The sequence below is a fragment of the Camelus dromedarius genome, chromosome 2 (genome assembly GCF_036321535.1).
Source record: "Camelus dromedarius isolate mCamDro1 chromosome 2, mCamDro1.pat, whole genome shotgun sequence".
Classification (NCBI taxonomy): domain Eukaryota; kingdom Metazoa; phylum Chordata; class Mammalia; order Artiodactyla; family Camelidae; genus Camelus; species Camelus dromedarius.
The window spans coordinates 81,332,594-81,360,319 of NC_087437.1; the positions used below are offsets into that span (position 1 = coordinate 81,332,594).

At 35.7% G+C, this 27,726-nt stretch overlaps 2 protein-coding genes across 34 annotated transcripts in view; one reads left to right on the forward strand and one right to left on the reverse strand.

Annotated features, from left to right (window-relative positions):
• ABI3BP (ABI family member 3 binding protein) overlaps window positions 1-3,806 on the forward strand; it is a 241,219-nt gene extending 237,413 nt beyond the window's left edge. For all 28 annotated transcript variants that reach the window (XM_064495971.1, XM_064495880.1, XM_064495924.1 and 25 more), the window contains 2 exons: window positions 1,110-1,232; window positions 2,578-3,806. In XM_064495971.1, the coding sequence (XP_064352041.1) occupies window positions 1,110-1,232; window positions 2,578-2,693 (239 nt within the window). In that variant the 3' untranslated portion in view covers window positions 2,694-3,806. The remainder of the gene's footprint in view (window positions 1-1,109; window positions 1,233-2,577) is intronic.
• Window positions 3,807-4,124: 318 nt separating this feature from the next.
• TFG (trafficking from ER to golgi regulator) overlaps window positions 4,125-27,726 on the reverse strand; it is a 31,346-nt gene continuing 7,744 nt past the window's right edge. Inside the window, exons 3-8 of one of the 6 annotated variants that reach the window (XM_031456846.2) lie at window positions 27,553-27,636; window positions 22,160-22,306; window positions 18,558-18,713; window positions 14,542-14,670; window positions 8,557-8,646; window positions 4,125-4,934 (exon numbers count right to left, since the gene is read on the reverse strand). In XM_031456846.2, coding sequence (XP_031312706.1) covers window positions 4,555-4,934; window positions 8,557-8,646; window positions 14,542-14,670; window positions 18,558-18,713; window positions 22,160-22,306; window positions 27,553-27,636 — 986 coding nt within the window. In that variant the 3' untranslated portion in view covers window positions 4,125-4,554. Of the gene's footprint in view, window positions 4,938-8,556; window positions 8,647-14,529; window positions 14,671-18,557; window positions 18,714-22,159; window positions 22,307-27,552; window positions 27,637-27,726 lie in introns of all 6 variants that reach the window. The other 5 variants (XM_031456831.2, XM_031456838.2, XM_031456822.2 and 2 more) reach the window with 5 other exon arrangements.

The following is a 27,726-nucleotide window of genomic DNA, read 5'->3' on the forward strand; positions in this document are numbered from 1 at the left end:
TTAGCAGGAAAATAATGAAAACACAATTGAAACAGTGCCGTCACGGCAAACTTGAATGTAGAGAAACTAGCCACACTTGAGCTCAGTTTTGTTACAGCCAACCAAGGATAAAAAGCTTACTGCTAATGCCTGTATCTAACAATGATCATGGAAGGAATAGGACGTATTTAAGATTCTAATCCTGCCAGAGACAAGAGCAAGATTAAAACACTGGGCCAGAAGGGCTATCCGCCCTTGCTCCAGACTCAGTGGGTTAATATTTTCTCTTCTATAGTCATTCAGTAAAAATTTAAAAGAAATAAGACTGGCCCCAACGTAGGAAGGTAGGCATTTGTTCAGTCATTCAACAAATTCATCTGCTTTGTTCAGACATTGCTTTAGGTGCTGGGGACAAAGCAAGAAACAAGACACATTCCTGCTCTTTGTAGCTTAGTCTAGTGGGGAGAGACTGGCAGCAAATGTGTAAATTAGAATTTCATCTACTGCTTTGAAGGCAAAAAGGGTGAGAGAAAATGGCTGAATGAAAGCTCCTCTAGTCAGAATGGTTAGGAAAAGCCTCCCTAAAAAGGTAACACTTGCGCTGGGAAGAAAACTGCGAGAAGGAACCAAGCAAAGGCTGAGGGATAAAGAGCAGAGTCAGCAGGAGGAGAAAGGCCAAGGCCTTCGGCAGAGGGTGCCCAGGTGGTCCCGCCAGTGTGGCCGAGGCTTGGGCAGGGGACGCTCAGGCAGGCGCGAAATCACATGGAGCTTTGAAACCAGGTCAGGACTCTGGGTTTTGTTCTGAGTACAACAGAAGACTGCTGGAGAGGTGATGGAGGGGGAGTAACATGACCTGAGTTGCATTTTTAAAAGATGACTAATCTCTGGGAGGAAAAGGGGAGGAAGGATAGGGAAAGGCAATAGTAAAAGCAAGGATGCCAGCTGGGAGGTGATTATGGAGATGATTCTAAGGTTCAGTCAAGGGACACTGGTGGCTTGAACTAGAATGAAAGGGAGGAAAAAGCACAAGAACAGGGAAGGTGGATTATTTGAAAGAATTTGATTATTTCAGAGTTGTCCCATATCAAAGGGAGGAATACTTCATGATCCCTTTAATTTTGGTTCTTCAGGAAAGTTCTATAACATAGGCGATCAGAGGGGCCATGGAGAAGATCACTGCCAGTTTGTGGACTCGTTTTTAGATGGACGCACAGGACAGCAACTCTCTTCTGACCAGTTACCCACCAAGGAAGGTAAGTTTTTTGAGCCGCCTCATAAACATGAGGCTTTCACAAATCCGCCCCCAGAGCATTCAAGCTGAGGAGAGCTATCACTTTAAAAACAATTCTGTAGTACTACTGCTCTAATGATCTGCCTAGGAAAGACCTTCCATGTAAGACCTTAAAATGAAGACTTTAGTAGAAGTTTCTCAACCTTCCTCCCATTCCTTAACTCTATTCCTTAGAGCCTTTCGGGAAATTACACTCAGCCATATATAAATGCATCCTACCTTAGGAAAACCTGAATTTGCAAGAACAGCTATAAAAGAGCAGCATTTCCCAAACTTTAATCACTCGTGTATTGTTACCTTTATGGTTTTTGTCATACAGAGCACACAGGCAGGTTCTTTTTTAATTCCTTTAAAAACTTTTAAAGATGACTTTATTACTACCATAGATGGGAAAAGGTATTATTTGCCTTATTAATAATTATGTAAGTATAATTAATAGAACAATTCTGCTGAGAAATGACTACTTTAACTTGCTAAAGACACATTAGCCCCAAGCTGCTTAATGAGGATTGAAAAGACTGAAAATTAATTTAATCCTTGTCCAGGCAGGGTAGGAGAAGGTAAATTAAATATGCCATATTACTCAGGAACTGCCAAGAGGGGTTTGTTAAATACTTAGTATTATCTGACTAGTCTTTTCAGCAATGCATTTTGTGCACTGGCACATAGTAAAAGATGACTTGGTGAGATCTGTGACCTCATTAACGAAAGGTCAGACTGCTGCAGCCTCCCAGGAACTGGATGTTCTGGAGCCACTATACTGTCATTGTCTCTATTTCTGTAACATTTTACATTCACAGCTAAATTTTTAATCGTTCAGTGTAGGGTCCTTGAAGGAAGCTTTCCCCAAAGTTGAATTCTTAGAAATTCAGCAATCTGAGAACTACCCTTCTTTTGTTTCCTAACACTTTAGAACACACTTTCACCCAGATGACTTCACAGACCATCACTGTGCAGGAACATGCAGAAAGTACACTTTCACATAAGGCGGCGTGTACTGAACCTCGTCTGTGACACGCAAACAAAACACGAAACCCTTCCAACTCCTGCCCCTTCTCAGCTTCGGCTCTCCAATCCTACCCTAACCATCCTACCCTAACTTACTAAGGCAGGTGTCACGGAGTTCCACGCGCCCCTGATGTTTAGCCAGCCGATACTATCTCAAGAAAGACACCAGGCCTTGGTTGTTAGCCATTTTCCAAAATACCCCGCTTCACCTAGAGTAACCTTCAGGCACCCTTCAATCTGTGAGCAGTGAGGACAAAAACAACATAGCAGCTATTAAAATTAATTATTTTCCCTCATAGGCTATTTCAGAGCAGTTCGCCAGGAACCTGTCCAATTTGGAGAAATTGGTGGTCACACTCAAATCAATTATGTCCAGTGGTATGAATGTGGGACCACAATTCCTGGAAAATGGTAGATGCTGCAGTGATGTTCTGTCTCACCATGGCCAAAAATAATTGGAAACAGTATGGTATGTGGTATGTGTCACATGCATTTAAAGCTCTTATGTTTACTATGTATAAAAGTTTAAAATCTAATTAATAGCAATATTAGATGTTTATTAGAAAGACTGCTAAGAATATTTATCAGGTTTTACAAAGTCATTTTAAGAAAGCAAGATATTAACAGAATAACATTTTGGGGAAGCTGGCTCCCTGTTCATGGTATTTTAAGAGATCATTTGTTTATTATTTATCACACTGTTGTAATGATGTTTTAAGATACTTTTATAACAAAATTAACATCAAAAAACTAATATACTTTTAAAAAAATTTACTTTTATTGTGTATTCTTCCCACTGGTGAGTTAACTCCATAAATCTCTACTTGGTTTAACTTATTAGAGCAAATTATCTTCATCATATATATCTGTGGGGTGGGGAAAGTCTTAATATTCACGTTTATTTAAACTTCAACTCTTTAGCAACAGCTGAACAGCTTTTCTGAAGCATTTAAATAGTTACCTATTCATGCTAATATACACTTCCTTAAATATTTGCAAATTACTGAAAAGACTGAATCAGTAAATTTTATTTCAGCTGAAAATGGATTGAGAATCCGATATATCATTTCAAGATACATATTTTGTTCTTTCTCTGCCCTTAAATGTTACAGTGTCTAAATGTTCTTTGTCAAACTGTCCGTTTAAGCAGTTGCACTCATACTGTTTTTAACATCATTCTAATCAAGCTGTATACGGAAGCTGGCTATAAAGTCTAAGCACGCAAGGATAAGATGTGATGAGATCCCTGCCATTTTACAGGCCATTTTTTACACAGATCTTTTAGCAATGAATGTATCAAAGGTTGTTTTCATAATGCTAACTCAATCTGTATGAAAATCTCATTTTTATTTAAAGTACTGTTTTCCTTCATTTGGAGAGAGGCAGGGAAGCTGCATTGTTGCCCTCATTCTTTTAAGGACCTTTCAGTGCTTACCTTTCCACGTGTTTCAATTTTATCAATGCTACATTTTATATTTTTCAAACAAGTAAAACCTCTGCAATAAAGAGATGTACTTTTTATTTTTAAGACGGATTCTGAATGGTTCATCTTTATAAGGAAACTCAAATTATTTGGGGTCTACCAAGCCTTTTAATACTGAATCTATTGGGTTTTTATATAATGCTAAACTGTCTTTTTTGAAAAATGTTTTAAAGTCTCATTGTTGTAAGCCAAAGTCAGGACAAAACCAAACAGCACTGTACTTCTCTAAATATAAAACTGTAAGTTAAAATGTCTGTATTTCATTTTAAGACCAAAACATCAATAAGGATTTCTGTTTCTTGCCTTTTTTCTCATGTATATATAGTGTCAATAACTAAATTAAATTACAAGACCACTAATGGATTCAATCAATCACTTTTATTAACCTATCAATCATCAATGTTACATTTTATACATAATATCTAGTCTTCTCAAACGAATCTACTTTAGTACATCATGTTAATAGTAAAAAGCCAAGTAAGATGGCTAAACTTCAACCTAGCGTTTTAGTATCCTCTGGACAAGGCAAGCGAGAAAGTCAATCACTTGACACACATGTAAGAGTAGTGTTCCAAAATAACTAGGAAGCTGCTACACTTTTAAGCAGGGGAGGAAAAAAACTTTCATTTTGGTCTTTTTTTTTTCCCAGCAAATTATACTTTCAATTAACAGCAACATCATAAAAAAATGCTTTTTAAATTTCTGAACTTCAATACAAATTAAAATTGCAGCACTGGAGTCTTTTGGGAGGCAAACAGCTGGCAGCTACATTCATCAGTGTAACTGAGCCTCTTTACCGATACCCTGGTCCAGGCTGGGTATAGCCCTGACCAAAGGGAGGCCGGTTACGCGCATAAGGGTTAGGCCCACTTGGAAGAGGGGTCATGGTACTTCCAGGAGGTGGAGTAAAACCTGGTCTTGGTTGATAGGCCCCAGGCTGGCTTGGAGCCATTCCGGGCTGTGTGGCAGGGGCCACGGTATAATTAGCAGGCTGAGAAGTCTGGGCACTGTAAGTCTGTGGCGGGTAACTGCTCGCCTGGTACTGCTGTGGCGGGTGAGCAGGCATCTGCTGCGGCTGACCGGAAAAGGCAGGAGCCGGTGCCTGCGAAGTTGGCTGCTGGCCGTATCCCTGGAACTGCTGAGGTTGTTGGGGTCCAGTCTGCTGACTATAGCCTGCTGAAAAGGTAAAACATACATATTTTATTCTTTCTTTTGGTGAATGTTTTCCAGAGAATGAGTCTTTCTTACTGCTATGGACCAAAAATGATGAGAAATTTAACAAACTTAATCCTAAGTATTTATGTAACAAGTAGAGTAGGTAGATTCCATCATTTAATACTATTTCAAGACCACATAGTATAAAAGAAGCACTTTCTATACAATTCTTTAAACCCTCTAATCTTAAATTAAAACCATTATTTACACATTTCTTCTACTTCAACTCCTCCTAGACTATATAATCCCTGACAGCAAATTCGTGTTCTGGCGTAACTCCCAGTATAGAGTAGATGTTCATATGATAAATGTAGGAATTAATGCAAAGGCTAGTCATTAACCTTATTTTGAGGGGAGGCCTATTTAATAACAGTACCAAATAAAAACACATTATAGAGAATGAATATTTTTAAATGAAACAGCGGTGCAACAGAGACATCTTACTGTACTAATGAGATGCTTTAAGGTTTAGTCACTGTATAAGAACTAAGCCATTTAAGAATAAGCATTAAATGCCCATTTTCACAATCCTTAAAATCTTCCTTTTAGATTTGGTATCTGATGTTTTTGCCTTTACAATTCCAAATTCTGGTTCAGCAGTAACAACGTAACACACAGAAAGCATATCATATTGACCCACAAAAATCAACATCTATATTCATTATTTACTAGGATGTAAATTTTTTTTAAAAGAAAAAGTCTGCTTCACTAAAAACTTTTATCTCTACCATGAAACACACCTGCAGCTACTTGCAATGAAACCTCTCCATTGACTGGAATCCTGTCAGCATTAAATACCAGATACATAAGAAAATTATTAAAATATGTACAACCCTGCATTAAAAAAAATAAAAAGGATTGAATGAATTTGAGTATATTCTGAACTCACCTTGAACCTGGGTTCAAAATTTACTCATGAAAGAAATCTTTTTGACATAGTCCATGAACAAAACTGGAAAAGGTCACAGAGGGAAACTGCCAAACCAGCAGAGTGTCAAACATGGTCCAGTGTTACCACCACCACTTACAGTCTCCAAGCAGAGTATTTAGTTGACTATTTCCATATCTCCCAAATTCAAGTTAATAGGACTAGCAGGATCAGAAATACAAAGATAATAATTTGAAAAGAACTAAATTTTACTCAGTGACGACCTAACTAAAATCATTAAAAGCAAGCTTAATTTTTTGTTAGTAATTCATATATCTAAAGCATTTTACTCACAGTAGTATCCAAATACTGAACTAATGTCAATTCATGATAAAAACTTGAAAGTCATACAACTTCTCCTGTCTTCTACATAATTTTTTTTTTATTGTAAGTTTTTGGAAAAACAGAAGGACTCAGCTTTTATATTGAAAATGTCTGTTCAACTTAAGATTGTGAGCAAAAAAAAGCTGTCTTTTCATCCTGGCAAATGAAATCTAAACTGCCTTTTTAACAGAATCTGGGGACAACCATATCCTTTATTTCTCAGGAGAGGGAATAACCTAAGGGCCTAAGATGCTGTTTCATTAGCAACCTACAAGTCTTTGACCATAATGTGGCAATACCTCTATTAATGTATATAGTCTCCCTCCCCACCACCATCCCCTCCCTTGGAAAACAAAATCAATGAGTAACTTTGGTGAAAAACACAGAAATGGCAAAAAAAATGGAAATTCTGTGGTTTTCTGAGTAAGTGAATAGTACAAGACAAGGAGTCATACAGTCCACAAAGCCTAAAATATTTACTACGTAGCCTTTTATGTTTGCAGGAAAGCCTGCCAACCCCTGGTCTAGAATGGAGAACACAGAATGACAGAGGTAAGCAATTTACTGTGAAGTCAAGTGTACTGGGTTCTGGTCTAGCTCCCCCACTAAGTGGCTTCAATGCATCGCAACTCCGTAAACCCTCATGCCTCAGGTAGAAAATGAATGGGTGGGACAGGATCAGTGGTCCCCACCCTGGCTGCAGTTTAGAATGATTTCTGATGCTTTTAAAATATCAAAGCCTGAGTCCCACCCCCAACCAAATGAAACAAGATCTCTCAGAGGCCGCTGTAAATTTCAAAACAAAAAACAAAAAACACCTCTCCAGGTGATTCTGAGGCACAGTGAAGGCTGAAATCCCCTGGATTAGATAACTAGGTCTGTTCCACTCTATTATTTCCACAAATTATATAATTTGTAACACTAGTTTCTGTTTAAAGGACTACATCCTAAAAATAACCTTCCCCCAATATCACAGTCCAAGTTTAATTCAGTCCACCTATTTTATATAATTAAAAACTAGCCACTATAGGTTAAATCACTCTACAGAAATACAATCCAAATAAAAACTGCTGTGTGTGTCGAAATACGTTAAACTCCGATTATAGAATTTAATGGTCTAGTTCAGGGGACAAGAAACATTTTTCTGTAAAGGACTAGACAGTAAGTAATTCTACGCTTTGGGAGCCGCAAGGTCTCAAACTTTTAACCCCAGAGGTGACGTTTTCACACAGCGAGTTTGAAGCAGAGTAAGAAAAAAACAGCATATTCTTGCTTTAAGAATAGTTGTCCCCTGTCATTTTTTATTGAGTAAAACAATTAGGCTTTTTTGAGTGGAGTTTCTTAGAATCATTGATGGCAGCCGTCTACTGCATGGAGGTTAACCTCAGATGATACCTAAGTTAATATCTATATAAATGAGGTAATGTGTACAAAACTCTTTAAACTAACGCTCTAGATTTATGCCTGGGCTCCAGGGATGGTTCTTACTAGCTATGATGTATTGACTCCAGGTAAGCTGCTTAATCTTTCTGTACCTGAAAAAGGGACTGCTAATGAGGCTGACTTCCCCCTCCATGTATTTACTGCCTGTTTTTCTCATTTTTGTATTGTAAAATTAATCCTTTAATTTTTTAAAATTTAATTTTTTGAAATTTGAAATTTTGATACTTAAATCTTTGGCTGTAAAACAAGAGTTGAACACAAATTCTCAGATATAACAAATGTAAAAATTACGTGAATTATAACCACACTATTCAAAGCTACACTGAAGAGATTTTTATGTTCTTAGTTAGTTGCCTGAAATGTTTCACACAATTCTACTTTTAGGGCCTGTTTTTGGTATTCCTACATACTTTTGGGAGATTTAAAAACCTAAGTAGCTCAATTTGGTTCTTATTTTATAAGATCGCCTCTTTCCATGTATGAGGGAACTGTTAATAGTTTTACAGGTACTAAGAGTACACTGGGATTATGTGTCACATATAATGGAGGAAAAAATACTGCATTTTTGTAGTTTTAAATCACCCAGGAAGTACAGGAGGAGATAGCTTTGTATTAAAAACTTTTTTATACTACAAGTTATTACAGAAATCACCTACTATGACTATAAGTTTTACTTGCCCACTGGAAAACTGAAATGGTGATTTACAATAAAATATTTATGCAAAATATTTTAATAAATAAATGATTTTCCCCAATAAATACTTCATAGCTACTATAACAATGCAAAGTATTGCAAATCAAGGGATTAAGAGGAAAGAATTAAAATTTAATGAGTCTAGAAACTGCTCAAAACCACGAGCCAGCGCCCCCTGGACACGTGCTCACCTGAATACTGGACACCGTACGGCTGTGCCGGCGCCGGCGGCTGCTGGGTGCCGTAGCCCGCCTGCTGTGGGTACTGCTGGTACATCTGACCTACAGAGCACAAGACACAGGGAAAGGGGCAGGTTTAACTGAGCAGAAGAGAAATTTTTTTTAAGACACATTTAATTCTCTCCCCCTTCACACAGAAATACACTGAGTACCAAGACACAAGAATGTGTCTGTTCCCTCTTCAGATGTCTCCGAAGAAGAAGAGAATGAACAGTTTAACAGATAGATGTGGACACTCTGCTGCGGATTAACTTGCAGCAAATAACACTAGTGGTTACTTCATAAAGTCCAGAAAAACAAATGTTTTCAAACCCAAATGCCAACAGATATGTACTGCTAATGTTCAGTAAAAAATCAAATGAGTCAAAATTCAATAAATAAAAATCTGAAAAAAGGGACAAATACCATTAATAGCTCCTAAATCTTTCCCAAAGCCCTGTCTTTTGATATCTAAAGGCTTGAACCTTTGTTGCCATATTAATGGACTCTTTGGTAGCAAGGACCTACATCTTTCATTCCAGGCCTCAAAGACACACTTGGCATTTGACAACAGTTTGCTTTTCATCATCTGAGTATCCTACCCAATCATGTGGCCTCTGCTAAAGCTGAAGTGGTTCCCAGTTCCCCTTTGAATAATGGCACACGTGTTTAACCCTGGTGATGAGTTCTTAGAAATGGAAGTCTTACTTGGGGTCAGCAGACCATAGTTTCTATGGAGAAACCTTTTAGATAGATACTGCTATTACAGGTGATTTCCAAGCAAGCAAGGATTTATTGGTTCATGTCTTTATCATGTCTACTACTTTACAGTTGTTCTAACAGTGGATTTAGCCAGATCTAATGCCTAGAGTAGCAATAAAACTTGCGTTGTAATATCTAGCAAATATTTAAATTTTTTTAAAAAATCTAGCTAGTATTTAAATGTTTAAAATAATTAAATGTTGCTAATTCTTTAAAAAATATTCAAACTTACCTGCTGTTAGTCAGAAGACTATGGGTAAATAGCATACTTATGGGCAGAAAAAGACAACTAGTGAAAAAAAGTCAGTGCATTACCCAGCGCCATTCCAACTGAGGAGCAGTGCTCACAGGCTGAGATCCAGGGACAGAACCCACGCTACCGGGCCGGCTGCTCAGCCCGACGTACTGCAGCACTAAATGAGCTATGCCTGTATTTATAGCCAGCTTATTTCCCAGCAAGCAGCTGTATGCTTTTTATGATAGAAATAAAATTTGCTTAACTATTTTCCAGTTAAAAAGTCAACCTCATTAGCAATCCCTATTTCAGATACAGAAAGATTAAGCAACTCACCTGGAATTAATACATCACAGCTAGTAAGAGCCATCCCCGGAACGCAGGCATAAAACCCTAGAGCATTAGTTTAAAAGGAGTTCTGTACACGTTATCTCATCTATGTAAATATTAACTTTGGTATCATCGGAAAGCCTGAGATTAACCTCCATATAGTAGACAGCTGCCAGCAATGATTCTAAGGAACTCTCACTCAAAAAAGCCTAATTGTTTTCCTAAAAAAAAAAGACAGGGGACAGCTATTCTTAAAGCAAGTGCAGGTTCTATTTTTCTCTTACTCTGCTTCAAATTCATTGTGAAAACACCACCCCTGGAGTTAAGAGTTTCAGACGTTTACTCTCTCTACAAAGTATTCCTTTTATTTATTGTAAACACACTTCACTCAAGTCTAAAACGGGACTCAGTCACAGTATTGTCACAATATTGTGAAACTTAATTATGAAGTATGTGCTTAGTGGTAAAAAAGGAGGAACAACTTCGTATATTTGAAGAAAGAGACAGCTACAGGATCTATTAAGTGAAAAAGCAAGATGCCAACACAGTTTAGAGTAAGCTATGATTGGAAGAAAAAGTATGTGTGTGTGTATATATATATTATATAAAGTATATATATATAAAAGCTATGTTTTGTGTATTATATTTAGAAAGAATCAATGGTAGAAAAAGGTTAGAGTCATAAAAAACATTTTCTAAGGGGAGAATGAGAATGGGACGAAGCAAAGAGTAATGGTGAGCCTTCTGGGACTGCACTTTGTTACACGGACTGGCAGCCAGCCTCCATGATTACCCTCAGTGACTCCTGCACAGATAGAGCATATGACAAGGGGCTGGTATCCTTTACATTTTTTCAGAAATTAACAAAGATTAACTCCACAACACAAAAATAAGCAATAAACACGTGAGTGTCCATTCTCTCGTATAGTCCCCTCACACTGAATAGTGCTGACCTATATACCATTAGAATACTGCACACATGACAGTGACATTTCTGAGGACAGGCTGTGAAAGACAGCCACCCACTATTACTCTCTCTTGATCATTCGTTGTGGTGGGAGCTGCCACGTCATGAGGTCATCCAAGCAGCCTATGACGTCCACGTGTTGAGGAACTGAAGCCTCCTGCAACAACCGTGTGAGGGAGTCCTCTTAGAAGTGGATCCTTCAGCTCAGGTTAAGCTTCAGGTGACTGCAACTTCATAAGAGACCCTGACCTAAAACCACCAAGCTAAGCTGCTCCCACATCCCTAACTCTCAAACTGTAAGATAATAAATGTTTTAAGCATCTATGTTTTGGGATAAATTGTTACATAGCCGTAGATGATGAATATACGTAGTTTTGACTTTAAAAACATGCAGGGTTGACAGCTATAGAAAAAAGAAAATCTTAAGACACACAAATGGGAAAGTGAACCCTGTTAGACTCCTGATTTGAACAAGCCACTGACTGTAATAAGGTAATCAAGAGACAAGTAGGGAAGTTCAAATATGTATGTATGTGTTGACTTTAAGAATCACCTAATTTTGTTGCGTGTGATAATGACATGGTGGTATTGCTAAAAAGAAAAGGTTATCATCTAGACAGGCACACTGAAATCATCGAGTGAAAAGTAGCAGAGGGAGTAGTAGGTAAAAACGAATGCGAAAATACCGGTAAGTGTTGAAGCCACGTGATGGAAACATGAAGAGTTGATTATTCTAGCTCTACTTTTACATACGTTTCAAAATTTACATAATAAAAGCTACTTTAAAAGTCTACTCAGCTTATCATTATATTACCACATGATTTTATAGATTTTAATTATATCCTTTCCACCTTTTTAGTTTGTCAAAGAGCAATACTTCCTGGTCTTTGATGATTTTTAGCGCTCTTCTCTGTATCCTCACCACTTATCTATGTTTTTGGCAACCACTCAACTGCATGTGGCTTTCCAGTAACAGAGGCACTCACTTTATCTGAAAAAGATAATACTGTCCATTTTATTTCTATTCATGATGCTTAACATTTTGTTGATCCTTTTAACTGAACAACACATATTAAGATTAAAATTCTTGAAAAAAAAATGTACAAATCCGATGTCCCTTTTATCGAATTTAAGAACCGAGAATTATTTACTTTTAGATTATTTCACATCTAAGAGATTGCTATGTTAATCAATTATACGTAATAGATTTTTTTGTTGATTATTCTGCTCAAATTATGATGAGCAGTTGATCTAACTAACTGGTGCTGTCAGGGACTCACTACACATCACACATCATAAAGTATTCATTAAAGTAGTCTATAATTCATGTTGGGAACGTATAAATAACTGCTACACTAACCTAGAGCTGTGCCACCCAGTACAATCGACACTGGCCACACATGGCTACTGATAAGCACCTGAGCCGGGGCTAGTCTTAACTGTGATACGCTGTGTTTCAAATCAGTGTCATACCCCAGATCTCCAATAAGCAGTATGAAAAACAATATAAAACATTAACTTTTTAATAACGATTACGTGTTGATACACTGGATAGAGTGGATTAAATAAAATGTATAATGAAAATTAATTTTACCTTTTTTTAGAAACTTTTTTTTAATGTGGCTAATAGAAAATTTTAAATTACATGTGGCTTCCACTGTATTTCTTTTGGACAGCACTAATCTAGAGATTCACCTCTAGAATGCTAATCTATTGATTAATGTCCCATTATAATAACTTTATAATTTTTTATGTTGTAAGTTTTAATGTAAACTAAAAAAAGTAACATTTTATAAGGTATACAATTAATGCCACCCTAAAGGAATCCATTCATATCATATGGTCTTAATCTGATGTCTCCAGAAAATGGAACTTGGTTGCTAGAGTCAGAAGTGGGAGAATTTTCAAATTTGCACTGTATATCCTTTCATATTTTTAGAATTTTACCTATTTGAAAATAAATTTGCCATTTAAACAAATCCCTAATAGAATAATTTGAGATATTGTTAGTACAGCCTTAAATCCCATTCCTTTATAAGTGAACAGAAAACATTATTTGGTACAATTACCCTTCCAACTTCCATCCTACAACAGGATGCACTGCTTCAAATGGGACTTTTTTTTTTTTTTTTTTTTAAGAAATGTTAGTTCACCTGATACAGCCATTAAACTCCCATCATATCTCTGGCACTCTGCTTTTGCCTCCCTGTTTCAGACACATCTGCTTCAATTCTAGCTTGTTCCAGTTTTGGCAGTTGCAACCTGGTACAAAGGAAAGACTACAGGCGGTTGAAAAAAGGCTTAAGCAGTAAGAAATTCTTCCCAGAACCACTCATACATCAGCAAACTGCCACCTGCTAGTCCAGATGACTAGCATGCACCCAATGGGACAACTCTAAAAGTAAGGCCACAGGATAATTGGGACTCTACTACAAAAGTGCTTGGTTAAAAAAACAAAACAAGTTCATACTGTATAGCACAGGGAACTATATTCAATATCTTGTGGTAATTTATGGTTAAAAAGACTATGAAAACAAATATAGGTAGGTTCCTGTATGACTGAAGTATTGTGCTGTACACCAGAAATTAACACAACATTGTAAGCTGACTATACTTCAATTAAAAAAAAGTGCTTGGTGCATTTTAGGCTACAGATTGTTTGTTTGTTTTAATGTGATTGATAAACTCAGTCACTTACGGTGTTGAAAAACTTGCTTTTGGTGCTGAAAATACATCATACCACCACCTGGCCCCTTTATACAAATAGAGCACCATCTGGTGTTTGTTTTAAAGTAGAATGTGTGTTTTTAAAAGTCCTACCATGCATGGGCAATTCAAAGAAATAACTCTTCAACATCTGGAAGGAACCCTAGATCAGTAACCATGCAGCCACATTCTACAAAGCTTCCAAGGGTTTCAGTGAGGCACCTCATGCTTGCTGTCCTGAGCTATGTGGCCCCTCAATCCCCTTCAACCCTGGCAATGACCCCTTTACCTGTTAAATACTGAGCTTTCAAGTTCTATGTCATTCAGGACTAAAGACATTCTTTTAAAACCACGGGTTTAGTCCAATTTAAAATTTACAGTGGGAGGGTATCAAAACCCAGAGACTGAACTGCTCATCCAAGGATGTACCATTTAGAGAGGAAAACTTTGATTTAAAATACATTGCTTTTTCCCCAAAAGATATATTGCTAACTGCACAAAAATATAAAGGGCTATTTATCTTTTCAAAACACTACTTAACTAAAGTTATGCTTTACCTCTATTCTTCAAGTCATTTTAAATCACAAAAATGATACGCAGTTGCAAGAGAGGAAGGGAGAAGGAAATAAAATTGCACCTAAGTAGATTACAAAATAAAGTGTGACCTCAATGGGTCACTTCTGCCCTCATGGTCACCACTAACTAGTGACTGGTATGAATCCTTCCTGATCATTCACCCTGTATTAATATTCATATGAACACTTTGTTAGTTTTTTTTTTCCTTAATAACTGGAAGCATACCTGACATATTGTTCTATTTGGTTTTTTTAACCCCAAACTATGTCAGTAAATCAAAACTTTTCACAACCGGGCTCATGGCATGAACGCCTGTGTAAGCTTTTCATCATTAGCAACAACCACACACAAACTCTAAGTTCTATTTTACCTTCACTCTGACCTGCTTGAGTCTGAGCTCCTGTATATGGTGGCTGCTGTGGCTGAACTCCTGGCGGGTGAGCTGCGGAAGAGGAGGAAGCAATGCTGTCGGGAGTTCCTGAACGGTCTTCTGCAGGAGCACTGGGTGGCCCTGGATGGTCATGAAAAGTCAGTTCAGTTTCTAATACAAGACCTTTCCCCAACAAGCCCAATTAATAAATTTGGTTAAGACACTAAAAATAAAAGTACTGTAGAATAAGCATAAGCACAAATACAGCCTCTTATATTGGTGTATATACTTTTTTTTTCCCTTTGCTCCAGTCTCTTAAGAATCCAAAGATACAACTGGAAACCCTTCCCTGCAGTGTGGGGTGCTACATTCCTGAGTCCTAAACTCCTGCAAAAACCAAAACTCAACTCTGCCATACCAGTATCTTCTACTTTATGCCACCTAATTTTTAGACCAACCAAAACTGTCATTTCATTCTTCAGTGGGTCTCCACTGCCCAGAAATTCAGTTCAGCCCTCTAGTTTGGTATTTAAGGGTCCAAGCCCTCACAATTCCTCTTCTCATATGCCCCCTTCATCTAAACTAACCTATTCCCTATTCCTCCAATGATGTATCTAACATTCTTTCTGCCTCCATCTCATCTATCACTGTTCCCTCCACTGTCCCACTTTCATATATCTAAATGTAACATTCCTTAAAACCCAGTTAAAACTCCCACTTCTGGTAAGCCTTCTTCACCCATAAATACTTTTTTCCACTCGTGAGCTTCTATGGAGTATACTTCTATTATGACCCTTACCAACTCCTACTCTGCTTTTCTGATCAGGTCCCACCTTCCCTCTTAGGCCAGGAGCTCTTTTAGCCAGGCTCTTTTCTGGTTCTTTCCATCTGCCACACAAGGCCTAGCTCTCTCACACATGGAACACTCAAAATTCTTCCAAAATAATGAACAAAGAAGTAAATGGAGTGAAGTTAAAAAAGATATTCTGCAGACAGCTTCTTTAAGTTCTTTTTATTTGGGCAATAACAGAAGAGTGGTTAAAAACACAAGTTTTAGAGCCACACTCTGCCTAGGTTCGAATCCCAGTGCTGCCACTTAGTAGCTGTGTAACTCTGGGCATGTTACTTAATCTCTTTCTGTGGCTCAGTTTCCTCATCTGTACAAAAGAAATACTAATTCCAACTTCGTATGCTTACTGTAAGGATGAGTTACCAAGTACTTTTAGCAAGCGCTTGTAAAAGAGACTACACAGGGAAAGCGGCAAGAAAGGGGTAGGGGATTAAGGGGTACAAACTATGTATGAAATATATAAGCTACAAGGATATACTGTACAGCACAGAGAATAGAGCCCTAGTTTATAACTATAAATGGACTATAGCCTTGAAAAATTGTCAATCTCTGTGTTACACACCTGAAACATATAATATTGTACATCAACTATACCTCAATTTTAAAAAAATATGAAAAAAAGTGGTAATACAGCAAGAGCTTATGAAAGTAATGACCACTTAGAAAGCTCCACCGAAGTACTTTCAATTACTAGCAGACCAATTTCCCCGAGGGCAAATCTCTGTCCTCTGTGCTGGTGTAGCCCAGAATTTAGCACTGCCGGAGGCGCACAGTTGGGAACTGATAGTCCAGATACTGATGAGAACCCAAACTAGGATAACAGCAGTGGTAATGCAAGAGAAACTGATGACTACCAGAGTAAAATGGACGCTGCTCCTGTGTACCACTACTTTACTGATATTTATAAATACGCAGACAAACACACACACACATCCCTCTTAAGGATGACACATATAAGACAAAGTTATTTTCCTAAAAAGAATTATTTGACTTCTCCTTTCTCCTTGTATGTAAGTTATTAGTTAATGTTGCTCATCCTGTGTTTTTAACACTTCATCCCTCCACTCCATGTCCACAATCACTCTTGCAGCCAAGCTTTTCCACCATATCCAACCTGAATAAGTAAAAAGTATCCTGGAATTTTCTATGTGTACAGCTTTTCTTACTTCAATGCAACATACAAAGCTACCAGAAAAACGGCCTTCAAATAAAACGTCAATATTATTCATATTAGTCTGGTCTATACTATATTCTAACCAAATTTTTAAGCCTGACCTCATACATAACTCTTCACTCCTCCATCTGGCATATCTTGACATCTTAAATATTAAGAAGCTTTAATATTAACTCATATTTCAGTTGCTCTAAAAATGTGTTTTTCAGATGTAACACTTGCCTGATGTCTTCTTTTGCCAAGAACATACATTAGATACAAGTATTTGTCTTTTTCAGAATTTTACATAACTCTCCTTAATAAATAACCCCATAAAAGTCTCAAAGAAAAAGAAAATTAACAGATAAAACCCTATCTTTCCAGTTACTGATAATGGCAAAGTAAACTACTTGTGGAAGGGTTTAACTCCCAAATAGAAGAAAACAGTTATTTGAAATTACTGGAAGTCAGTGTTGGCAGAAACCAGACAAGAGTTCACCCCAATCGAATTACAACGGTAAGAATTGCAAACCCTGATCTCTGCAGTTCCAACAGCAGAGAGCCACAGGGTTAACTTCACAGCTGGCCAACCAACTAGAAATTTGAGGTGAAAATTCTTAAGAGTAAAAGAGCTACTTGAAGGAATGAGACCTGAAATCTGAATATATGCTCAGCCTAAAATCCCCAACTGGCCATGGAGTTAGGAAAGGGGAGAGTAACCTCCAACAGAAAAGAGAACAAAAAATAAAACAAAATAAAAATAGCACCTAGAGCTGAAGGGACTGAGCAGAGATATCAGCTGCTATCAGCTGCTGTACCCCATGGGGAGAAAGAAGGGGTAGTCTGAGTGAATACAAGTTAACTCCCTGCTAGAGCAACAATAACAAAAAATCCTCACAAGAACCTAAAAGAATCCCAAGTCATCACTGCTGAAATAGCTCAGCTGGAAGACTGTTAGACTGAAGAATCCCAAGTTCCTACAATATCTGAACCACAAAGTACAGTTTTCAATCAAACACTATCAGATAAGCAAAGAAAGAAGAAAATGTGATCCATACTCAAGGGAAGAAGGCAGGCAAAGGAGACAGGCATCAAACAGGCCCAGATGTCAGATGCAGCAAACGTTTCAAAGCAGCTTTATAAATACCTTTAAAGAATTAAACAAAAGTACCTTAAAGTGAAGTAAAAGGGAAATACAATCTTAATAAATGAAAAGGTAAGGAATCTCAACAGAAAAAAAAAATTAACTACAAAAAGAACCAAATGGAAATTCTTGAGCTGAAGCACAAAAATTGAGGTCAAGAAGTCACTAGGAAGGTTCAAAAGCAGGCTGGAAATGGAAGGAAAAAAATCAGTGAACTTCAAGTGAATTCAATAAAAATCATTCAGTCTAAAAAAGAGAGAAATGAGTGAAGAAAATGAACCTCAGAGACCTATGGGACAATATTAAGCTGTCCAATGTATGTGTAATAGGAATCCCAAAAGAGAGAAAGCAGGAAAAATGCTGAAGAAATGATGGCCAAAAAATAAAAAAGCAGCACAGTACAGATACTATTTTAAGGTTAAAAATACTCATATAAAAGGACTTTCTACACAAACAATTTAACCAGAAATCTACATTTAAATTTCCCTAATTTAAGATCAGAAGAGAGAAAAAGACATCAAATATAATTTAAATCCTGCAACAAATCTGAAATAAGATTATAAAATGGTTCAGATTTAAAAAATAATAAACCCTCTGAATTTTACTTTCAATAAAATTTACCTGAACCAAACAGAAGTTATTCTTTAAAGGAAAGAGTTCTATTGATTGGGAGAGGGCATGAGAAGGCTATCCAGGGTGCCAGGAATCAACTACATCTTGATCTAGTTGGTGTTTTACACATGTAAACGCTTACTGAGCTGAACCCTTAAGATTTGTGCACTTCACCATATCCAAGTTTTCTTCTATGAAAGAAGAAAAAAAGGAAAGGGAGAGAAGGAAGGAGAGAGGGAATAAAGGATGGGAGGAAGGAACTAACTTACCTGAAACCTGATCATCTGTTAAGCCAAACGCTGACATGACATTTTTATTGATTTCATCTTGGTTTTTTAAAGGATCAAAAGCTGCCATAACCTGAGTAGACTGTTTTCCAGAAGAGTCAGAAGCAGCAGGCTTTTCTTCCCTACCATCCACAGTATCTATAAAAGGAATAAGCAAAAACTTGTTTCCATTTTATCTATACTGAGTAAGGCCTAAAAAAATACTGATAGGAAAATATGTATGTGCAAATAGTCTGGAATGTTCAGTATCCCCAAATAGAGGATTATAGATAATTTTATCTTTCTCTTTACACATTTTTATATTTTTGTTTTTTAAATCAGGGGAGAAAGGGTCAAAACAAAATGCAAGATAGATAAAATTTTTTGAAAAAGCTGTTATTTATGTCCTTCCCTAAGAATTATCAGATGAGGAAAAAAAAAATAAGAGCTCCTTAACAAACAGAAAGAAACATTTTGCCCTTTTTTGGGGAGTCCTATGTTATATATCCTAGTATCAGATACATACTATGCACTAAAGCTTTATTTTGTAAAATGATAAGCTTAACTAAAGTTATGATATTGATTTTTATGTTTTATTTCTACTTGCCTATGGTTCATTATTAAAGTACATGGAAATCTAATGCCATCACTAATTTGCTATGTCTTCCTTTAAAATACTTATTAAGTTACTTTTTAAAATCTTTACAGATGAAAAATATGCGTCTGGGATTTGCTGAAAATAATACGATAAGGGTGGAGATGTATGGGAGTATAGATGACATGATACCATGAGTTGATTAACTGCTGAAGTTGGGTGTGGGTTCATGGGATTCATTTTGGTATTATGCCTACTTCTGTATATTTTTTAATTTTCCCATGACAAAATATTTTGAAAAACAGAATTTTAAGCATATGAGCAAGGAAAATTTAAAACCATGCTTTCCTCCTAAGGATGCTAAGGTACTAAACAGGCATTTATACTACTGCCTAGTGAAAGAAAAGGGGTTCAAGAATAACCTACATTTTACAAATAAGAACTTAAGAACTTAGGATACAAAAAAAGATATTAAAAATGAAACAAAATAAACAAGTAAACAAGAAGAATACTGCTAACCATTTACTCAAATAACAATTAATCAATTCTTCTCTTTTACCAACCGAGTAAACGAACATCAGTTATTAGACTAACTCTGTGGCCAAGACAAAATTTATCTTGTGAAAAAGTCTAAGTAATAAGTGGAATATAAGCACACAATGGCTTGCAGCCCTCATTTATTCCTATCATTCCTCAATTACATTAATATTTCCAAAATTTCTGGAAGGAAACTGCTCTGAGTACTCCTTTAAAATAAGTCTGCCAGTCATCCATCTTCCTCACCAATTTCCTTCCACTTAATTCGAAGGCTATATCCCAAGAGCATATCACACCAATCTCACGATTATTTCCCCTCCCACTGCTACCTTCCACTACCTATGCATCCTTCCACTTAACTGCAAAATAAATCCATCAGGAAACAAAATACATGTCCACTAGCCCGCTGGTTGCTCCTGTAGCTAATGCAGAACAAATGTAACAGGTCAATTCGGTATTTAGGGTAGTGTACACATCATTTGCTTCACAGAGAAAGCAACTGTCTAAGAACCATTACAGAGGTAGAGCGCTGAAAAACACAGGTAGCCACATGTTTCTGGATGAGGACAAGCAACATGGTTCTAAAGAGTACTGACAGCTGATTGGTAGTTTTGTTTTGTGAACTAGACTGTCAGTTTCTGATGTAGCTTTTGGGGGGCTTATTTTATACTTTTTTTTTCTTGAGAAGAGTATTAAATTAGAGTATCTTCTAAGAGCTTAGAAGCTTAGGAAGTTTCATTAAAGGTAGGTGGTCAAGTGGTAAGGGATTTACTAAGTACAGGGGAGGAAACAAAAAACAAGTTACAACCATCTATAAAAATAAATCCAGTATTATTCAGTTCATTAGATGATTCAGATAGCATACAATGACTAAAAGGATGGCCACATAAAGAAACAATATGTGATATAATTTCCAAGAGGCAGAGAAGAAATCAACTATAACATCTTTATATTAACATAGGTGAGAGGCTAAATAAAACATATGAACACATGGAAATAAACTCATAAAAGCAGTATGTGGCAAGAAATAAGTGAACAAAAAGGTTTCACCAAAGCCAAAAAGCTTATAAATCTATTCCTTAGAGCAGGACATAGGTTATTGTAAGTCATTTCTGCACAGTACTGGCACTGCTTGTTGAATTTTGATCTAGATTTTATAAACAGATGCTTAAACCCCATGAAATTACATGCATGCATATATATATATATTTGTTGTATCAGCATCTATAATTTCTTCTAGAAAAATGGTCTGAAGTTTTTTTTTCAGATTCCTTGACTTTAAATTGGAAAGAAAAGGCAATTTGCTTTGACCTGAAATATAAAAGGTTTCACTATAAAGAAGACAGGAAGATCTCATTTTAGTATTTCAGCAAATTTCCAATATGTTCTGAAATCAAGAGGTGGAACTAGAAATTACTAATCCATCAATAAATACTTATCAAGCATCTACCCGTAACAAAATTCTACATGGCTGGAGGGAGAGGGAAATTATGGAAAATGTATCTTTATTTAACTTATAACTAAATTAAACAAAACTCCAAAATTTAAACAGAGCCAACAAATAAAATAATCTAAAGGTTGCAAGGGATTACACAATGCTACTTTTCACAAAATCATCTTCTTATATAAGCCCCTTATTTCCAGTCATCCAGATTCTATAAAATATTACTATTTCACAATATGGACAGTTTTAGGCATATAAATTTATGCATGTTTGCACAAAAACACAAAAACTGTAAGAAAAAAAGTTTATTTTTAATGTGCAACATCTAAGAATATTAAAAGTTGAAGAAAGCCAAGTTTTTTAAAATCTACTTTCAAGCCATTCTTAAATTTTAGTCTACATTTTATAATATATTTGGTCACAAAACTAATTTCAGTTCCAAATCTGTCAAGAAACCTTGCTTTATCTCATTATAAATAGTTCATGTCATCTATAAAATGGAAGACAATATACTTTCTTTGTATATTATGAACACTGCTTAAGATAAACTTTATAATACACCATGTGATTGTATCAATCTAAAATTACTTTTACTTGAAACTACTTTATATATCACATAAAATTCATGAAATGATTTCCATTCCTAAGGTTCCTTAACTATTACACTGAAAAAGGTTCACAAGTCAAAGGGGTTTGAAAACTGACCTATGTTGTAAACCCAGGTGTCTAAGACCAGTTGTAAGAGAATTACTCAGAGAGCACTTTACCAGTGGGATCCACGGGCCCTGCCCTCTAGTAGGTCTCTGATGAGATTCAGGAACTGGTATAATAAAACCTCCCAGTAATCCTGATGAACTTCCAGGTTTGGGAACACAGATAAGAATATTACCACAGAGGCATAAGTAGTAAGTAAGAAACGGTGACACTGGAGGTGCCATCCCACTCCTGCTGAAGAAGAGTTAAAAAAAAAAAAAAATCTGCAAAAAGATTTAAGAAGAATAAATCAGAATAAACGGATTCACACTCTACCATTTTCAGGAATGTTGGTGGACGGTCCTGGCTCTCCAGGCGGTTCCAAGCTATCCAATAAGCGATTCACTTTATTGCGAAGTTCTATCAGTTCTCGACGGAGGTATTTCACCTGACTTGATTCAAGGGGTCTTGGTTGGCCATTAACTGGAATAAAAGCATGAATTTTCTTAAAATTAGAAAATGTTCTTGAATAAGGAAAAAATACACAATAAAGAAAAATTAAAATAACTTCTTTAAAAAGTTTAACAAACTTAAACAAGATACCTACTGATTTCATTCAAATAACTTTTTAAGGGAAGGAGTCTTCATTGCTAATTATTTGCTTTTTGGAAAAAAGAAATATTCATCAGTCTTTATTGACACCAGATTATGACCCATAATGGTAGAAAAAAGGTATATTATTGGAAGAATTCAAATACAGTGAAATAAATTAAAATTACAGAAAGCTTTAAAATATTTTTAATAGAAATTATATACCTTCAAAAGCTCATTTTATTTCACATAATTCTTTTATAGTCTTGAAACAATACAAAAACACCTCATTAAAGGTACAATATGACTGTTAAGTCTGTTAGCCTTTTTGCCTACTTCTGACCTAAAAGAAAAATTAGCTACCTAAAATAACTGACCTAAAAAGTAACCTATTAAAAAAAATTATGCAGAATTCACGAATCCACATCACCACTGTCCTTCAAAAGCAGGACATAAGCTAAAAAGGTCAGAGATTATTAAATAATCACTGGTGTTTTTTTTCAAACAAAGGCAGTATTACCTCATTTAATTATATTTTTTGTCCAAATGACTGTTAGCTGACTAAAAAAGAATCCTTCATCCAGCAACAGACTGTCACCATTGAGATTAATTCAAAAAAAAAAAAAGACACAAGGCTCTGAATGCAAACTTCAAGATATGAGTTCAAAAATTAAATTAAACTAAAATGTTTTATGAATTGTCAGTACAGCTATATACAAATTCCTAAGATTCCAAATTAGAAAAGGAAATCTATTTGAAAATAAAGATTCAGGAATATTCTTTGTAAAAGATGGGTTTTTTGGTTTTTGGCTTTTTGTTTGTTTTTTATTGAGGTATAATCAGTTTACAATGTTGTGTCAATTTCTGGTGTACAGTACAATGCTTCAGTCATACATGAATACATATATATTCATTTTCATATTCTTTTTCACTGTAAGCTACAAGATATTGAATATATTTCCCTGTGCAATACAGTATAAACTTGTCTATCCATTCCATACTGTAAAAAGATGTTTTAAACATCAAACAACCAATATAAGCTTTTAGAAGACAATCCACCAGGATTTTTCATACTCCCTATATAGTTATGAGGAAGTTCAATATAATCTACCTGTATCAATTAATTATTGGCTTTTACTGGGTACTATTGTTTTTATCTAACACCTGAGAAGGAGAAAGGCAGCTCCTGATAGCTAGGAACTGGCCTAGTACTGTAAGACTGGGCTTCAGTGTTGCTAGAAGCTGGCACTCACAGGTAGGTTATGGTGTTCTCTTGCTGAACATGAACAATTTCAAAGAACACCAACAGTATATCAACTATATGTCAATTTAAAAAAATAAAAAACAAAGAACACCAACAATCAGAGATCACTCTGGGACTGTGATAGCTCCAGACAAAAAAAGAAAGCTAGTCCTTAACCATGTGAGAACTTAGACAAAACCAAGGACACTGAACAAACCACAAAAATGACCAAACATCCCTGGCTAATATGAATGATTTCTGCTGTTTTACCAATTGCAGCTTTAACTTCAATTCACTCCCACCTTCTGGACAAGATTTAGTCAGATAATCATAGACCACTTCCACTTCCAGACAGCATCCAATCTGGAGCAAAGCCCCACTCCCTTGAACCTTATCTAGAATTACCTAACACAAGCCCAAGCCCTAAGAAAATTCCTTTTTAACTCATTTTTTTTTACTGAGATATCCCACTGTTCTCCATGGTGTTCATTCTCCCTCATTGCAATATATCAAAGTTATGCCCCTTTTCATTCCTAATATCACTTACTTGTGCCTTCTTTTTAAAGTAATCTTAATAGAGGTTTGGTAGCTGTATCTTTTCAAAATTGCTGATCCTATCAATGCCCCAACTTCTGGTTCATTTCTGTTCTTTATTATTTTCTTCCAAGTTACCTGGACTTACTCTGTTCCTTTTGTATTTCGCTTTAGCATACTCTAAAAACTCTGTCATGTGAACTAGTCATTATTTCTAATTCTCATTATGACTTCTTCTTTGATTTGTTATCTAATAGCACATTTTTATCTACAAAACCACGGGAGTTTGGGTTATCTTTTTTGTCCAATGGTTTCTAATGAGACCAGAGTGTAAGATCTCTAGGGTATTCCTTCTCTGATATTTATTGAGACTCATTGGAAAACCTAGTGCATGGTCAACATTTATAAATGTCCATATGCACTAAAGAAAAACTGAATCCCTTCCTGATTGCTAGATGCACAAGATCAAGCCTATACCTGATTTGTTCAAATTTTCTCTATCCTTACTTATTTTGAGCCTGCCTTATCAATCAGTTTCGGAAAGAAGAGTATTAAAAGCTCTCCAATGATTATGAATTTTCCCTTTTTCTATCAATTTTTTCTTGAGGAAAAAATCTAAGGCTATGATGCAGAAGTACTCATAAATGTTTATCTTCCCAGGAAATTATTTTTTATCATGAAGTGACTATTACTAATAAAACTTTCACTTAAGAGTCTGTATTACTGACTAGCTTTGAGTTTGTCTAGTATACAAACTTTTCTAGCGCTTTACTTTGAAACCTTGCATAATAAACTTTTAGAATGTCTCATAATCAGTATGTAACAAGACTGTTTACCTCCAATAAAAGCCTGTCTTTTAACTTGTATATTTAGTCTGTTTACATGTACTACAGTTAATATTTTGTGCTTTCTATTTATCAAGCTTCCTCTCTGCTTCTTTTCCTCCCTCCTCACCACCTAGTGAACCATGTCAGTACCCTGTTTCCTTCTTTCCCCTTTACGGGCTATTTCTAGTCTTTTGATAATCACTCTTACATTTTAGACAAACTTCAATTTAAAAAATCTACAGTTAATTACTATCCTCCTCCAAACAATCCAAGTCTTTAAAAGATTTTAATTCCTACCATCCTCTCCTATCTTACATGTAATTATTGCTCAGTAATTTTGTCTCATCTTATTTTTATATTCCTAAAACTATTATTTTTTAAAAATCAGTGTTTATTTAAATTTACACACATTAACCAGTTTATTCGCTCAATTTCTTGCATCTTTCAACATTCTTCTGGACTTAATTTCCTTCTTGCTGATAAACTACTTTAAAAACTTCTTTTAACAAGGGTCCACGAGTAGTAAATTCTCAGTCTGTTTGAAAATGTTTTTAGTTCCCCTTTTCCTTAAGTTTAACACACTACAGAATGTTACTTTTCTACCTATTTCTTTTCTCAACAGTTGAAGATGTTTTTCTACTGTCTTCTAGCTTCTAATTATTACGAAGAAGTACACGACAGTCTAATTGCTCTGTAGGTGATCAGTCTTATTCGCTGAGGCTACTTTTAAGATTATCTCTTTGTCTTATATATTCTCCAGCTTCATGACAATGTATCCAGTGGAGATTTATTTTTTCTTATCCTGACCAGAACTCACTGTGCCTCCTGAAACTGATGGTTTACATCTTTTATATAATTCCAAAAAATTCTTTAGCCATTACTTCCTCAAATATTTCCTTTACCCTATTCTCTTTTTTTAAAGGCTTAAAGGAAACATTCTGGGCTTTCTCATTCTCAAATTCTCTCTCTCTGTATTTCTGTGCTCTCTTCTGTAACTTCTTCAGACTACCTTCCAGTTTAGTAATGCCCTCTGCAGCTGTGACTCATCTGCTGTTCTACCTCTCCACTTAGTATTTAATTTCAATAACTGTAGTTTTCATTGCCAAAAGTTACCTTAAGTTCTTTTTAATCTGTTTAATTTTTTCATAGTGCCTTATTCTTATATTCTTATTTCTTCTTTTATGTCTAATTACTTTTAACACATTTTATAGATCATCACTTTCAATGACTGAAGTTCTTAGAAATCTAATCCTACTATTTAGTTGTTTCCAGTTCTGAACTCTAAATTCATCAATAGGATTTTATCTATGAGAAGCCTATCAACCTGGACTGAGAAATATACCCCAGAGATTTTTTGCCTTTGTTTCTTTTAATTTTTTTATGGTAGTATCTGGGCTTGGGAGTTTCCAAACTGTGCAGATAGTTTAAGTTTAAACCCAACCCACCTAAGGACCATGGTTATGAATCCTCAAGGGAGCCTTTGTAAACCCCTGACAGCCTAGGGCATATGAGTTTTCTTTGTCAATTCCTTGACCTTCCTGTATCAATGCAGAGGTATCTGTCTTCCATGATACTCTTTTTTGAGATCATAGCCAATGAGGGTCTAGGACTTACGGCCTACACCACATAGTCATAAATGACAAGTCCTTACATTATATAGACCAAAACCTTCACCATCACCACCAAAAGCATCCCAACTCTCAGGCCCTGGTTTTTAATGACCTTTTTTTTAGTTCCTGACGTTTTCCTTACTCTCCTGAGCAAGCTCAGGTACATAATTCAAAAAATATATTTGAAATAGTTTATCTAGCATGTCCTCAGTGTTTCTGGAAGGAAGGTTTTCAGTTTATCTAATCCACCTGATAGCTGGCCAATGGTGTTAATTATTTTAGATTCAATATTGTAAAAAGATAGTTTTTATTTTTAAAAAACATTTACCAGTTTTTTTAATTAGCATTTTAAAATGATTCATATTCACCATTCCCAGATGGAGATGAAATACATACAAATTAAATCAATTGGCCATGATCACACTTCATGGAACTGTGTCACATAATTTTTTTCAAATGCTAGCCAAAATAACCACAAAAAGGGGCCATATTTTATTTTTCACATAATCATGCTACCACTTTACAATCATTTCTGTCTTGTCCCTTAAGACAGAAGAGTTTGCCTTGCAAATCTGTCAAGATCTATAACAAAACAGTATCTAAAAGATTAAAATGAGTCATATGTGTATTTCTTTTATCAGAACTCTATAATCTTTAAGTGCTCCTTGAAAAATAATGTGTAAAATGCATCAGGCCTGTATGTGAAACTATGAGAATAACTAAAAGCACACTACATCATAAAAGATAATTATATAGTCTTAGAGAATTAAACTTAATAAAGGTAGTTTTAACCCTGCAGTTCTGATACAGCTGAAAAAGTTATCACTTAATTCTGAAGCTTTAAAAGAAAAAAGATGAAAAGTTTTTAATAAAAATACAATGAATAAAATAGTAAATTTATTAGATAGGAAGTTTCCCACTTACCAAATAATGTCAGTTTCAGTATCCTACTACACTGAATTGCAAAGGAAAGGTCAGAACTATCAAAAATTGTTATAAGATCTCCATCTGAAATTTGAAAAAAAAAATTTCAGACTTGCATCAGTAGTAAACTAGGATATATGTTCAATTAAAATACAAAACGTAGATCACAGTGCA